At 42.7% G+C, this 15,303-nt stretch overlaps 3 protein-coding genes across 3 annotated transcripts; all 3 read left to right on the plus strand.

Annotated features, from left to right (window-relative positions):
- Nucleotides 1-1,464: 1,464 nt before the first annotated feature.
- On the plus strand, nt 1,465-4,076 carry si:dkeyp-51f12.2. Its single transcript, XM_034880971.1, has 2 exons — nt 1,465-2,290; nt 3,528-4,076. The coding sequence occupies exons 1-2, from the start codon at nt 1,977-1,979 to the stop codon at nt 3,763-3,765; spliced, it is 552 nt and encodes a 183-aa protein (XP_034736862.1). The 5' UTR covers nt 1,465-1,976; the 3' UTR covers nt 3,766-4,076.
- A 3,887-nt stretch (nt 4,077-7,963) lies between these two features.
- si:dkeyp-51f12.3 (uncharacterized protein LOC107988041 homolog) lies at nt 7,964-11,906 on the plus strand. Its single transcript, XM_034880979.1, has 3 exons — nt 7,964-8,349; nt 8,559-8,860; nt 11,128-11,906. The coding sequence occupies exons 2-3, from the start codon at nt 8,598-8,600 to the stop codon at nt 11,300-11,302; spliced, it is 438 nt and encodes a 145-aa protein (XP_034736870.1). The 5' UTR covers nt 7,964-8,349; nt 8,559-8,597; the 3' UTR covers nt 11,303-11,906.
- Nucleotides 11,907-12,108: 202 nt separating this feature from the next.
- bsnd (barttin CLCNK type accessory subunit beta) lies at nt 12,109-14,019 on the plus strand. Its single transcript, XM_034880980.1, has 3 exons — nt 12,109-12,647; nt 12,752-12,819; nt 13,884-14,019. The coding sequence occupies exons 1-3, from the start codon at nt 12,471-12,473 to the stop codon at nt 13,987-13,989; spliced, it is 351 nt and encodes a 116-aa protein (XP_034736871.1). The 5' UTR covers nt 12,109-12,470; the 3' UTR covers nt 13,990-14,019.
- Nucleotides 14,020-15,303: the final 1,284 nt, after the last annotated feature.

Genomic DNA, 15,303 nt, shown 5'->3' on the forward strand with positions numbered 1-15,303 from the left:
TGTTCCATTATCTGTCTTTTCTTTTATTTGTAGCCATGCTAACACCATAGCACTATGGATGGCAATATTTGTCTGTCCATCCTTTTTGTCCATACTGAAATATCCCAACAACTATTGGATGACATGAAATTTGGGTCAGTCACATTCCACTCAGGGCGAGTTTTAATTACTTTGTTTATCTACTGACTTCTTAACTAGCACCATCAACCTGTCCACCTTTAGATTTGACCAATATTATTTTTTATGAACAAATACCTGCCAAACTAATGATTTCTCATCAGCCTCAGCCGTAGGCCTACTTTGTCTAGACCTACTTTGTGTAGGCCCACTGCGAGGTGCCCTGGCAGTCTAAAACTATTACAACATAACAAAGAGAGACAGGGTAAAGAGAGGAGGCTGGTCAGGCTAGAACTCTCCCCTCCGGGTGTACTGCCCTGCCTCCCTCTAGTTTTATTATATCATTGATTATATTGTAGATGAATGTGACGAGTATGACGAGAAGCAGGTGGGCCGAGTTAGGCAGACGCTGCGACTCATCACTCCCTAACTATAAGCTTTATCAAAGAGGAGAGTTTTAAGTTTACTCTTAAATGTGGTGTTGGTGTCTGCCCCCCAAACCCAGACGAGAAGCTGGTTCCACAGGAGAGGAGCCTGATAGCTGAACGCTCTGGCTCCCATTCTACTTTTAGAGACTCTAGGAACCACAAGTAACTCTTAATTGTGGGAGCGTAGTGCTCTGGTGGGACAATAAGGCACTAAAAGCTCACCATAAGATGGTGCTAGACCATCTAGAGCTTTGGAGGTCAGAAGAAGGATTTTAAATCCAATCCTGGATTTTACGGGACGCCAATGCAGAGAAACTAAAACAGGAGAAATGTGATCTTTTTTTTTACTTCTTGTCAGAACACGCGATGATGATAAAGAATTACAGTAGTCGAGACTGGAAGTTACACGTGCATGGACTAGTTTTTCAGCATCCTTTTGAGACAGGAAGTTCCTAATTTTTGAAAAAAGATTGTTCTTGAGGTTTGTTTTAGATGGGCGTTAAAGGATATATCCTGATAAAAAATAACTCCTAGATTTCTGACAGTAGTGCTGGAGACCAGGGCAATACCATCCAGAGTAGAAATATACCTAGATAATAAAGTCTGGGCCAAGCACAATAACTTCAGTTTTGTCTGAGTTTAACATCAGAAAATTGTAGGTCATGCATGATTTTGTATCATTTATGCATGCTTGAAGTTAAGCTAACTGTCTGTCATCAGCCAATAGAACCAAATTGTAATAAATAACATTGCAGGGATGCTGTTTCCAGTGATTGTAAAACATTGGGCGTTCTTTACAAATCAACAAGGCTAAAAGCATGTCATCTTGTGTGAGGATGTCAGCCTAAATTCCACTCCATTTCATGTCCAATATGTCCATTTATGTTTTGCAAAATTGCTGTCACACACACACGCACACAGGCACACGCACGCACAAACACACGCACGCACACACACACACACACACGACAGGGCTAAAGTGGTACCCTTCAGACACATTAGACAGAGGGAGGGTGGGGCACCAGTAAAGATTTCTTAATGGGCTCTGCTGTTCTCTCGTCCATCTGCCTTGATGATAAACACAGCTAGTTGACTTTAGCCTGATGCGCATCACCGTTTTCTTTTTCTTTATCCTTCAACAAACCTTTAATTTTATCGCTTTTTCACCAGGAACTGGAGATCTACAGAGTGAGGAGCCATCGGACTTTGTGATCGATCATGGTTTGTTTTTTGAACAGTATGGGAGATTCAATGAGCATTTCCTTGTCATAACAGGTCTTGTGTAGCTGTGGAGTAAATAATTTGGATGTCTGGTCAGTGTCAGAGTGCATGGAGAGCGCACTCTGTGGGACTATTTGTACGTGAGTGACACTAACCAGCCGTTCACAGCCTTCACAGTAACCTCAGGAACAGTCGCGGTCCTGGAGGAGGATGCCTTCCCTGCACCACGGAGCAATCTTTATCGGAGCCTTCCTCATTGTGACCGGGGGCTCCACAGCCTTCCTGGCCTCTTACCAGAGTCGCCTTCAGGCTTTCTCCCTCTGCTGCGTGGTGCTGGGGGTGGTCATGCTCATCCTGGGGCTGTTCTGGGCCATGAACAGCAAAAGTGCCGCAAACTACAACCATCGGGAGTTTGACCCAGAGTGTCCACATTATCCATACGACTACCCCAACTTCAGCAGCCATGCCCTCTTCACACCCCCAGGGAGCCGCTTCCCAGAATCCCAATCGGTGTTTCTACCCAGGTGGGTGAAAGAAAAAAGGCAGTTTAGATTTAGTTTTGCTGTTTTGCACAGTTCAATCTGTAGGCTATTTTTAACATTGTCAATTTTATCCTGCAGCCAGAAAATAAGACTCCAACTAAGCTATTTATTACATGTAGATTTGTGCAATGTCTGTATGCTACTCTATAGAAAAGCAGTTTAGTTAACCCAAAGAAAATATATGATAAAGGGCCCTTAGATATAAATATCTATGGGTGTGAAGTATCTATGGGTGCAGCTCTATGTTTGACGACGTCAGATGTTCAGTTGTCCGTTTTCAGGGTCCTTCCTGGTCCTCACCTTCAGGGTCCTCTGCTTTTAGGAGATACTGTTCATAATTTTACCGGAGGCGTGCACAGATCAACTGCACCACTTCAACAGAAATGCCCACACTTTGATTGTGTTCGGAATCACACATTACTGCAACATGTAATGTAAATCCACATTCCCTCTTCCACTTAATTTTATATTTTTCTGCCAGCTGAAACGCACAACATACTAAGTTTGACATCAAAGTATGTTAGTATGTGATTTTGAACAAAGCATGTTTCTTATCTGGGACACATAACTTTCTTGCTGGTGACTGGTCCCACCCAAGAAAACCCCATTAGACGATGTATACTATTGACATTTTTAGCCTTTGGTTTTACTACATATGAAACAAACAGGATATAACATATTTATTGCTGGAGGGTGTATTTTCTTGTCTTTGAACAGAGCCAGGCTAGCCTTTTCCCCCATTTTCCAGTTTACCTCATGCTAAGCTAACTGGCTGCTCACAGCTAGCGCTGTTGTAACCCAAACCAGGAGACAGGTTTTAGCTACTAGCCCCTGCCGTTTGGTTAAAGTTGTGTATATGGCTCATGTTAAAAATGATTATCCTGTGCAACCACGATGTCCATAATACCTATGTGAAACCCAAATCCTATATTTGGCAGGAAACCCAGCTAGGGATGTAGCACAAAATTCTGGGCCCTGTAGAAAGGCATTTTCTATAGGCCCCTCCTTGCATCCACAGCTATTCATTCTAGCATCTCTTTGGGCCCTCCTCACATGAGGGCCCTGGGTACTCAATCCCCTTTTTCCCCCAAGTCCGACGCCCCTGAACACAGCTACCGATAGAACATGACTCCATCTCTCTAGACCTCTACAACCACTTTATTTGTGTTTCCACGTGATTGTTTTAACATAACTTCTCACACCGTTTTCTTGAGTGTAGGACAATGGAACGCCACAGGCAAGCTGCTCATGGTGAAGACTTCGACTACCCTCCCATGGACCCTGGGGGTTTCAGTCCGTCGCCTCACCCTCCGATGTGGCAGGAACCCCCGCCACCCTATGAAGTTGCCATCAAAACAACGTGCAGCACTACACAACTGCGGCGGGCATACTCGGACACACACCTGGCGTCCGAGCCCCTGTTTGGACGATCAAGAGAGATCAGCTTTGAGGTGTGACGCTGGACAATACGGACACCCAGGGGCGTAGCACAAAATTCTGGGCCCTGTAGAAACCATTCTCTATTGGCCCCTCCCCGCATCCACATCTTTTCATTCTAGCATCTTTTTGGACGCTCTCCTCACATGAGGGCCTTCGCTACTCATAGTGCGTTCCATTTAGGCTACCTCCGTACTTGGATGTCGGAGCTGGGAATGACGTCACACCCAAATTGAATGCATTTCATTTCCATTTTGAGATTTTTCATTGTTATCTCTAGCCAGGTTAGCCATTGTTAGCAACACCAGTGGATGACAACGCATTACTATGTTGTTTTAGTGTGACACAAAAAAAGTGTTAGCAGTGCTAATGACTGTATGTTCCTACAGCTTTCACTACTGTTGACACATGGGGCAGCCATGTTGGATTTTGAGCTAGGTTTACTTCGAGGTTCTCGGAAATCCGACATCAGGGGGCGTGTTTTCCAACTTTGACCTTGGAAGATCCAACTTTTGAGTACAAATGGAACGCACTATATGTCCCCCCGGCCCCCAAATCTGATGCCCCTTGTGGACACCCCACCTTTTTGTTCATTAGAAGAAAATTGAGACTGTCTGGGGCTTTAACTCAGACTCTAGGAAAAAACTCGAAGCATGCTTTTTTCTGATGTTGACCAGTGGGTCGTAGCATGCTTTCCCCACATTTTCAGAACTTTCTGTAATTACAATGCAGGTGTAAACGCATATCTAAATATATGGTGAAATGGAAGGTAGATCACATCGAATTCAGCCTTAGCAGGCTGAAAGTTACAAACATGTTGTGGTTTGACGGAGGGTTACATGCTGGACTAATTAACTACAAACTACGAGTTTTTTGGCAAGTGACTTCCAGCCTTTAAGCTAAGCTAACACAGACCAGACACATCCGGCACAGGTCACATTTATTTACACCAAAGAAGATTTATTTAAACAGATCATGTTCTCTGACTCAGGGCAACAGATTGTTACACAAAAAGCAACAAATATAATGTTGGATCAGCTGTGTGATTGTAAAAAAATGGATAATGCCTATGTTGATGTGTGTCTAACCCGATAAAATAAAATTAACATCTTTGAAATAACATTTTCTAGAAAGTATATTTCTTTACAGGCAGGCAGTCAGTTAGCTTATGCTATGATGACAACAGAGAGCCAAAGTCACGCCCTTCTACTTCCGGTCCACGGGACCTATCTTTAGAAACAATATGAACGGGAGTAATTGGAGAGATAATTATTTCTTGGCCCGGTTGAAATTGTGCCATGTATTTCATGAATACTGTGTGTAAATTTAACATATAATGTTACATTTGAGAAGATAAACGATTTGACGTAAAGAAGTTGAACAACATTCGGTTTTGTGTGAGATCGCTTAGTGAACTACATCTCGTCTCAAACAATATACGTCACCGGGGAAATATGGCCATATATGTCTCCTTGTCTTCTACCATGACAAAGGCAGAACTATCAAAAAAGGGTGAAAACCATTATAAATCGGGTCTTGTCGAGAGCTGCGGCTGTGTACGTAATACCATTGTGTAAAATATGTAAAGTTATTTTTTATTTTGATAAACGTATTTGTTGGCACAAGCCATTAGGGACCAGAAAATAGTTTGTCTTTCAAAGATAGGTCCCATGGAGGTCTCTACCGCTTCAATTGGGTGAAAACTACAGCCCTGGTCCCAAACTATCTTCATTATTAATTGTATTTAATTGGAATTAAATAAAGAAAAAAACTAATGCTAATAAATTCATCTTTCCTAGGTTCTAGTCTTAGTTATGGCAGACATTTACCTGGAGCAGGTTAGTTAATATGGGCATCAGTTGCCATGGTAACAGAAGCACACAGGACAGTTTTCTTTTTCTTTCCTTGTCTATTTAACAACGCAGCGATGCTTTGTTCTCTAGGAAATACCAGAAACATCATCCTGAACACATTTTTTTTCCCCACTGGGATTACATGCTTCACACACAGGATGGATATGGTGAGGATTTATTTTAGGAAACTAGCTCCCAGGCCCATAGACTTTTTTTAAAAAATTTGTACGCCACATATGTACTTGTGGCTTCTTGAAAGCAGGGAACTATGACTCATCTGACCATAGGAGTTATTTCACCACCACTCACTAGACCACTGCAGCTCACTGGCAACACGGCCTAAGCTTTAAGTAACTCTATTTTAATGGATCATATCAGTGATTTTTGCAACTACTACATTTTTTAAATGTTTTCCTTTCCTTCAAGACGTCCATACATTTTAGAGTCATGCAGAGACCTAAAACTTGTTAAGGGAAGGTAATTAAAAAGCAAAGACTCACTAATAAGTGGAGAACTTCTTCTCTTCTGAAACTTCTAGCATGGCGAAATGTCCACTCTAACATTCCTGTTCCGCTTCAGACACCATCAAGTGGGATCTCTGATCGTAATCAGTCCTTCACTGACCATCAGCATGCATTAGCAGAACGCTAGCGTGGTAAGGGCAACACCGACTCAACCTGTGAGAAATCAAAAAGGACATAAGTAATCCATATAACATAATATATAATCCATGATTAACTTGCAAAAACTACAATCTAAATCTGGGATTTCTCAATGACAATCAGGCAAAAGAGTCAAAGTTAGCTGAAATTTAGCTGCATAGAGTCCCATTCATTTTGCACTCACCAACAATCATACCCCCCCAGTGGAACTGCAACCACATTTGATACAATGGGGCTTAAAGGTGCTCTAAGCGCTGTCACGGGTGTTTCAGGATACAACATTTGTTGTCACATACATCAAAAACTTGCTAGCTGCCCCTGAACCCTGTCCCCTGAACATACTGCTTATTGAAGAATTCCCCCCCAGGACATGAATGAACCAATATGGGAGACCTTTTAAGACAGTTTAGACCATTGACATATACATACATGCACCAAATAAATGAATATCTTTTTAATAAATAAATAATTTTAATGAAGTGACATGATAATCAATATGATGATTTGCCTACTTATGCACATCTGTAGTATGTGCAAGTAGATTTCCATGACATAATGGAATTAATAAATTGTTATTTATTAAAATGCACAAAAATCCAAATATGTATCATGATGTAAATGATGCAAAATCACCAAAAAGGTTCCTTTCATTTCTTTTGATGTACTGACATTTATAAACCGCCATGCATTAGAATGTTTTGATTGTTCTGTTTTTTTAAAGTTACAAATTATGAATGAATTCGACTTTGTTTAATAAATCCCGGATTAAAGACACAATTTCAGACTCATTAACCAGCCATGGTGAACGACCCTGTCTGTGTTTTTTCTTCTAATAGTCACTGGCAATAATGGACACAGGTACATCTCTAAAGAGGTGAAAGGGACAGGATCAGGGGTTCAGGTCTGTATTTACTCTGATAGTGGGGACACTGAGTGAGAATCATAGACAGTACAAGAAATGGACAAAACAGTGATGTCAGGGATGGCTGAGTGGGTATATGTAAGGTGATAACATAGGCACAGGCTAATTATGAACTAAAATGCTAGTTAACATGGGAATAATCCATATTTGCTATGATCATATACATAATGTAGGGTGGGGTGAAGGGGGGGGGCAACCCTCCTAACCCTCCCAATAATCAAAACTGGCCATGCTAATGAAGTAAATGAGTTTCAATGCTGTGGCAAGCAAATATGTTTTGTTGTGTTTGCATAATTCCTAAAGTTACACATTGGGCATTGTTACACTTTTTTTTTTTTTTAGGGGGTGAAATATGAAGTAACATGAGTGAATAACAGCCATTCATAGGCTTATTGTTTTTTATAGAAGGGCACATGTCCACACAGAACGAGAAACTCAGGAAATACAATATATTTAAAAAAAATACAGTTATTAAAGGAAGAAACAGGGGTCAACATAAGTGAAAAAAACTGGAAGCGCAACTGGGGGCTTCAGGCAATGAGATAAACGCAGATGAAATGCTTATTTCCAAAATTTGGAGCATCTACTATGAGAAATGAAGCCCCCACCCTAAATAAAGGCCTGGGAAGATCCCTGTTAAGAGTTTATAGGTTCATGTATAGGTAGGACTATAATTCTCTCCTGTGGAAATAGCTTTGTCAAACAGAGGCAAGGTGACAGTGTTCAGACGTGCGCCCACCCTGCCCTCCATTCCCCGTCACTGGAAACCCTTCCTCTTAAAAAAAAAAAAAAAAAAAACTACACTTCCTCACACACTGCACGGCTCTTCTGCTGAGTGCTGCCACATGAAAACCCAACAGTGCCCGGCCCACTTGCGACATACTTTTCTCCTACAGATTTTCTGAACCCTAATCACTCCAAAACCGGATATGCTTCTTCTGCGGGGAGAAAAAGCAACGCGTCCGAGCAGAATGCGGTGAGAGAGCCGCGGCGGCGGAGGCGCAGGATTTACGGACTGAAGCGGAGGAACTGCTTCTGCTTTTTGTTTTTCAGGAAGCCATACGGTTACCATGAGCGGAAGGAAAGTTGATGAAGACGAGAGAACAGATGGTTGAGCTTTCAGTCCCCGCATGTACTGAGCAGCTCCTTACAGCCACTTCCTATCAGGTAGGGAGAGGATCGATGGTTAACGCACAGACGCACTCGCGGCGCGCATGGATGATTACGTGTTGCATATGTTATTCCGCCTGGTGTCAGTTTCCTTTTGCTTCTGCTCTCTTCCTAACACAGACACACACACACACACACACACACACACACACACACACACACACACACACACACACACATACACTGATCCCTCTCCTCTCCTGTAGACTGGCTCCTGCTGAAGTGGAGGTGCCGCTTCTTCGGAGATGCCGCGCCCCCAGGGCATACTGCTCTGCCTGGGCATGATGCTGATGACTGCTGGGGGGATCATTGCCCTGTGCGTGGGCATGCCCTACCAGTCTGCCGCACTATTTGTCGGACTGTTCCTGGGCCTGGGGGGCGTGGCCATGCTGGTCAGTGGACTCTGCATGGCAATGAAGAATCTCCAGGTGGCAGTGCCTGGACACCACCTCCTGCACCCACGCACAGGCACGCGCTTCAGCCCACAGCAGGCCCTGGCTATACAAAGGTACACATGCAAAACACACTGAGGCTAATGGGAATGTCACCACATAGTCTGGCAGGGATTGGGTCATAAACTAAAGTGCTGGACAAAGTGAAACTGATGGATTAAGAGCTCACCAAGGACAGGCCCATTACATCATAAGGGTGTTGAATTGGTAATCCATCAAATAGTTATTGATATTGAAGATATTTTATTTAAAACCACAAAGGACAACCTGATGATGGCACTACATGGATGTGTGTAAGTGAATGTGGGAACTATGAATGAAATTGAATGGCAATCCATCCAATAGTTATTTCTGTTTGGTCCCATGGACCGGCTGCTTGATATTGCCATGGCATGGCTAAAAAGGTTAGAAACCCCTGGCTGGCACAGGGGACAGTGAGCATGGGAAACCCCCCACCCCCGTTTTTTCTTATATCAACAAACCCTGCTGTCTTAAATCCTGGAAGCAAAGAACATGCCAGGATTCCCTTGTGGTATTCAAGATAAATAAAGACACATACAGACAAATACCAGAACACACCATCTAGGGAGCTCTGCTGACAAATGGTCCTGTTGTTGAACAGATCTCTTGAACACTTCACCGCATATTAGTCGTAGTGCAGTTTGGCAAAGAGCACTGAATCACATTAGGAACGTAAAAACAGACTTGTGACACTGACAAGAAGAAAACAACACATTTTGTGATTATAGACAGATTATAAAAGTAGGTCATGATAAAAACAGCAGACACACATGCATGTGGCTGACAGAGTCCCCCTGGCATTGTCTGAGGTAATCTACAATAGCCTGTGGAATTAAACAAGATATGCTCTGCTCATTGTCCAGCACAGAGCGAGAGAGAGCCCCATCCATCGTGAGGGCTTTTTAGACACTGACAAAACTCAGACTCAGTATTTCTAAACCTGAACTATCTGATAAATGTGAGATGCAGACTGTGTGCTGTTTAATGTTTCACATTAGAGTATGATAAAATCATCACAAGACGGACGGTGGCTCTGCAATGTAGCCTCAGGAAGGAACTAAAAGGTAGTTCAAAGTAGTTTTAGTCGTGCAACAGAAACCTCCGATTGGACAGGTAGTCTAGCTGGCTGTCTGGATTTACCCTGCAGAGATCTGAGGACCAGGTAACCATAGTCCTCAGAAATCCACCGGAGGTTAGAACACGACACAAAAAGCGGAAGGTAACGGACATCCGGAGCAATCCTAGAAATAGTAAAATCTATACAAAGATTATATAAAGTGCAATCGCTAAAAGCAGTTGAAGCTGCTCTGTCCCAAGTGTAGGACCAGCAGACTCAAGGACTCCTTTGTCCCTCACACCATCAGACTGTCCAACTCCTCACTCAGGGGGAGGAGGAAATAGAACAGTATATACCCACACACACCTGGACTCACATAAATACCTGGACACTTGACTCAACACTGACAATGTTGTTGATGTTATTATAATGTATGGTAAATGTCTTTTTTTTATAGCCAAAAAATTGTATTTAATTGTTTTTGTTATTATTATTATTACTGTTATTACTGTCATCTTCATACTGTCTTCCTCTTTTTCTCTCTATTCTGTATTCTTGCTAAAAAAGTCCCAAAAGGACTAATAAAGAGAAGTCTAAATCTAGCATAGCATAGCTAGCCAGCATTCTTTTTAAAGTTTCAATTAAGAACATGGTTGCAAGTATATATGCACAGGACTGTATAGACCACAAAACAAGACTGTCGTAATTTTTAAATCAATTATTTAAACCGAAAAAATATTTCCATTTGTGAGTCTCTCTGGTCGATGTGGCAGCCATTGTCGCCTGTTGCACGATGTTTATCGCTACCCCTCGATTTCAAGTAAGCTTGCGTCCTCCTTTGATTTTTTTCATTCACTGTCTATGGTTCCAAGGGCCACACACCCCTTAGCCCTCGATCAAAAAGAGTATCGGGCCAGCACTAGGTCTCGCGTGAACACGCAAAACCTAGTAGAAGGAGTAGGGGGAACGAGATTCAGCCTAAGTTTAAGTGTAAGATATAGTCAGGTTTCCGAAAGAAGTTGACTATCAGTTGAAGTGTAAAATAGTTGAAGTGTTAGATGCCGAAAGTAGTTGAAGTGCAAGTTAAAGTGCGATCAGTGAAAGGCGTTGACTGTCCGCTGACGTGTAAGCAGTGATAGAAGTTATAGTGTTAATGCAACGTAAACACTAAAAGGAGTTGAAGTGGAAGCACTTAAAAGTGTTTAGTACACACATCATTGTCTTTCTCTCTCTCTCTCTCTTTAGGAGGTTGGATCGGATTCGTCGAGAGATGTCAGAGGACTCTGTCACCAGGGTGCCGGAGCCTGAACCCTCCCTCCCACCGACGCCTCCGCCCTGGACTATGGAGCCGCCTCCATCCTATGACACGGTGATGAAGAACCAGGAGCGCAGCGAGGCGGACATCTATGCTTTGTGTTAGTGCTTTTATATCTTCGGTTCTCAGCGGGGACTTTGAATGAGCAGTGTTATGAGGTGCAACGGATGAACTCGCTGCAAGGGGCCTCTTCTGCACCTTGGGACAGCCACCCTGAACCCAAACACATGGCAAGAAGCCGGAAGAGACTGCAGCTGGTTAAATACTTAATATGTGTACAAACTGTGCCCCAGTGTCTACTAACCATGTATTGTGACTGATTGGGAAAGGAATTGAAATGATCACTCCCACTGCTCCGCTCTCTGAATGAAGGGCCTTTCTTCAGACCAGCATTATGTGACTTTCACAACAAAGTTAAGGGTTTCATGTCAAAAATTAGGATATTTTGTTGGTCTGCTTGAATGTTATGTGACCTACTACCCTGTCTGCACAGCACTCTTCATCATAAGAACTTTTCTCTGAGCTCAGCTTTGTATCTGCACTCTCTCCTGTCATAGCTTTGCTCAAGGATCATTGACAGCTTATTACAATGCCAAGTGCCTTAACCAGTGGTGACAGAATGTCAACAGTACAGCTTTGTATGCTGTGCTTGCAGAATGTCCAGTATTAATTCTATGTTGTGATGTTACTATAAACCTGAGTTAATGAAAAGCTACTGAGCTCTCTGTAGGTGGGAGGCACACTTACAAATAATGGATTTTTTTAAAGAGGGAAACCCCGGAACTGACAGAAAAGGGGAATATTAACTGATTTGAAATCATGTCAAAAAAAAAGCAACCCTTAAATCACTCAGCTGAATAGTGTTAATGGAATTGGAGGATAATGGATAATGGGTTTTTCTTAGAAAAAGAGGAATGTTGACTGATTTAAAATCATTTCCTAAACCAAGCAACCTTAAATCACTCAGCTTAATAGTGTTCAAAAGCTCAGTTAAGAGTCACCTTTTTGCCAGCTACTTGAGGCAAGGTCACCTATCAGGTACACACACTCACGAAAACACACACACACACACACACATGTAACTGTATATCTGACCAGGCTGTCTGCAGGCCGTAATAACCAGCAGAGTGGAACCCTAACCTAGCTTTCTCCACCCTCACCTTCAAGCTCTGACACAGAACATGACCAAACCCTCTCTCACTTTACGACTTACGGTGCTTGAGTTTCAAGTTTACACAAATAAGAGCTTCATAAGCCGGCAGTGGTTGTAGCGATGGTGGAGGGGAAACCATATCGATACGGGCTGATAGCGGCGGGACTGTGTGTGTCGGCATTAGGCCTCTTCATCATGACTCAGGAGCAGCCGCACATCTACGTTGCAATGTGCGCTCTGGGCGTCGCCATGGTGTGTATCGGGACAGCGTGGAGCCTCTGCCAGTGCTATCCCAAGGTACACACAGACTGTGCTTGATTTGGGAGAAGAAACACGGGAAATAAGTCGTGATTGCCGTCACTTTGAAATGGATTTGGTAATGGAGAGTGTCTGTTTGTTAGGTCATTTTGGATGATGAGATTCGAGAGAAATGTCTTCAGGATGTGGCGTGTACTGCAGCTGGAGCAAGGTACTGTCTCTCACTCACTCTCCCACACACACACACACACACACACACACACAGGTTGGTTGCCAAGGGGGGGGGGGGTTGTCCTTCCAGTGGCTGACTGACTGAACCACAATTGCTCCACTAATATCTACTTAGTTTAAGTTTCTATCACCTAATTTATATCTTAACATCACAGTGTTACATTAGATTGCAAGTTTTCATGTAATATTCACTATTTTATTCACTCATATTCACATTCACTGTTTTAAATGTAAACAAAATAACTATAAGTCACGTTAAAGAGATCAGGGCCTTAATACATAAGTGACAAGAGAACATAAAGACATTTCAGACCACCTGCAGAGAGCATTAATGTTGCGTGTCATGTTCTGTATCTGCCAGCAACATCTCAAAGAATTTCCTTTAAACCTTTATGCTCGTTACACACACACACACACACACACACACACACACACACACACACACATACACACACACATACACAACCTGTCCTAACATAATAGTGTTCATTCAGGCCTTCATGATGGCCTGTGGTTAGTCTGTGTATCAGACTAATCGACCATCATCTTGTGGGTGAACATGGCGACAGCAGCAAGCTCTGCACTAATCTGTAGATACTAATTTTATTATATTAACAGGAAAATGAATGGTTATGTAATGGAGTAGCTATGGCAGCGGAGGAGGGAATGACTGAAGAGTGGTGAGGACAGGAAATGAGCAATAGAGGAAAAAGGAAAGATGGTGGCTTAAAGGTTGTGACTAAAAGGGCAGATTAGTTGAAAACATATGAGTAATCCTCCCCCCTCAATTAATGTTCATGAGCCTCAGTCAGTATGGTGGCCAGCGGGGGAAAAAAAGAAGGTTGCACTGTGCAGCTCCTCAACGTGAGAGTTTGTAATAACCCAAATGTTCAGTGGCCAGATATAGACATGCATGCTCAGCAAAACCCTCCCTCAGAGATATACGTATATCATTTTTTTTACTTTACCAAATGGGGACAAAACACTAGAATCAGACTTCTATTTCTGTCTCTCCTACTTCCCCCCCTTTTGATTTAATTTTAGGCTTGCTGAGGCTGTGCCAGGTTTCTGTGGCCAAAAGTCAAGTAGCAGCGGACTTCTTCCCGAAGCCTTAAAGAGCCACAGCTGTCCTGCATTGCACCTGGTCTGAGGGAGGGACAGCTTCGACAGAGGACTCATCCAAAAACACTCCATCACACTGCACTCAGGACAGCGAAGAGATCCTCTGGTGGATTTGTATAACCTTTAACGGTTGAATACATGTTGTGTGTGTTTGTTTTGTATCTCCTGTATGTATAACTTGACGACAGTATGAAGTTATTAAAGTTGAATGTGTATCGCATGCATATTCCAGAGGGTGGCACTATTTACTATATCAAAGAGAGAGTGTTCAGTACACTTTGGGGACAGTGAGTGACACTGCATTGACCTACATTCATTCCATGAAGACTACATTTTTGTCCCAATAAAATAATTAAGTGAGACCTCCGCCAAAGTGGTGTCAAGCTCTGTTGAAATTTTCCAGGGTCTTGCGAGAGCCAGTGGTCAAATTCAGGGCAACAGATGTCTTAACTTTTAATCTCTAATATGAAGCACGGGTTCCAAAATGCTGGATCCTACAATTCCTATAATGCAACTCAATAGTGTCTTTTAATACACCCTCACACATTTTTCATGAAAAGGTTTTATTGTGATAGTATGCCTTTGTTGTGTTTATTAGCTTCTTTTCAACAGTTTCCCCTTCGGTTGGAGTTACATAACTGGAAATCACTTAACTTACTTCTCCTACAGTGAAACTGTTGCAGTCACAACTTCTGCATCCTGCCGCTGCCGTAATGCCAGATGTGCACCGTAGTCTTCAAATATTTGGAGTCAAAGTTCAATTAAGTCAAACTTTTGCTGCAGAAAATCATAGTGTGTGTGGCTATGGCTAACCCAGCTGCTCTCTCCTTTGGAAATCATGTCCTTTCTCTGTAAATTGTCAAATTTGCACTTTTTGTGTGAGAGCTATGTTAGCCCAATCCATGATAACTCATCAGGGTTATTGTCTCAGTCAAAGCCCCTCAAGAGCTACAAGAAACTGTTAAGATAGGCTGAGTGGTAAGCTACTGTAAGTGGATGATAGTTTGAAGTGAGACACAGAGACACAAAGAGAATGTTTCATAGAGAGTTAGGAGTTTTGGCATCCAAGCACAAAGTTGAAACAGAAGTGCACTGCAAAGGGATTCAGTAAATGGTTAGCCTCTCTGCACACAAGCGCGCAAAAAACAGATCATAAACTTGCACTTGCATGCACAACTCCCATAGTTCATATCATGCAGTGTGGTTCAGGGGGTGCATGAAACATGACTCCTCCGCAGTAAGAGGTGTTTTTAACGGAGGACAATCATTTGATACAAAAGCGGTGGCGTGAGCCCCGCAGACGTCAGCAGTCCCCGCCTTAAATTATAAGAATCATTTGTTC

Source organism: Etheostoma cragini, chromosome 9 (assembly GCF_013103735.1).
Source record: "Etheostoma cragini isolate CJK2018 chromosome 9, CSU_Ecrag_1.0, whole genome shotgun sequence".
Classification (NCBI taxonomy): domain Eukaryota; kingdom Metazoa; phylum Chordata; class Actinopteri; order Perciformes; family Percidae; genus Etheostoma; species Etheostoma cragini.

Coding starts and splice junctions, on each gene's coding strand:
- si:dkeyp-51f12.2 (XM_034880971.1), top strand. CDS start 1,977: ATGCCTTCCCTGCACCACGGAGCAATCTTTATCGGAGCCTTCCTCATT. Junction 2,291..3,527: donor CAATCGGTGTTTCTACCCAG/GTGGGTGAAAGA, acceptor TCTTGAGTGTAG/GACAATGGAACGCCACAGGC.
- si:dkeyp-51f12.3 (XM_034880979.1), top strand. CDS start 8,598: ATGCCGCGCCCCCAGGGCATACTGCTCTGCCTGGGCATGATGCTGATG. Junction 8,861..11,127: donor CAGGCCCTGGCTATACAAAG/GTACACATGCAA, acceptor CTCTCTCTTTAG/GAGGTTGGATCGGATTCGTC.
- bsnd (XM_034880980.1), top strand. CDS start 12,471: ATGGTGGAGGGGAAACCATATCGATACGGGCTGATAGCGGCGGGACTG. Junction 12,648..12,751: donor TCTGCCAGTGCTATCCCAAG/GTACACACAGAC, acceptor TCTGTTTGTTAG/GTCATTTTGGATGATGAGAT. Junction 12,820..13,883: donor TGTACTGCAGCTGGAGCAAG/GTACTGTCTCTC, acceptor ATTTAATTTTAG/GCTTGCTGAGGCTGTGCCAG.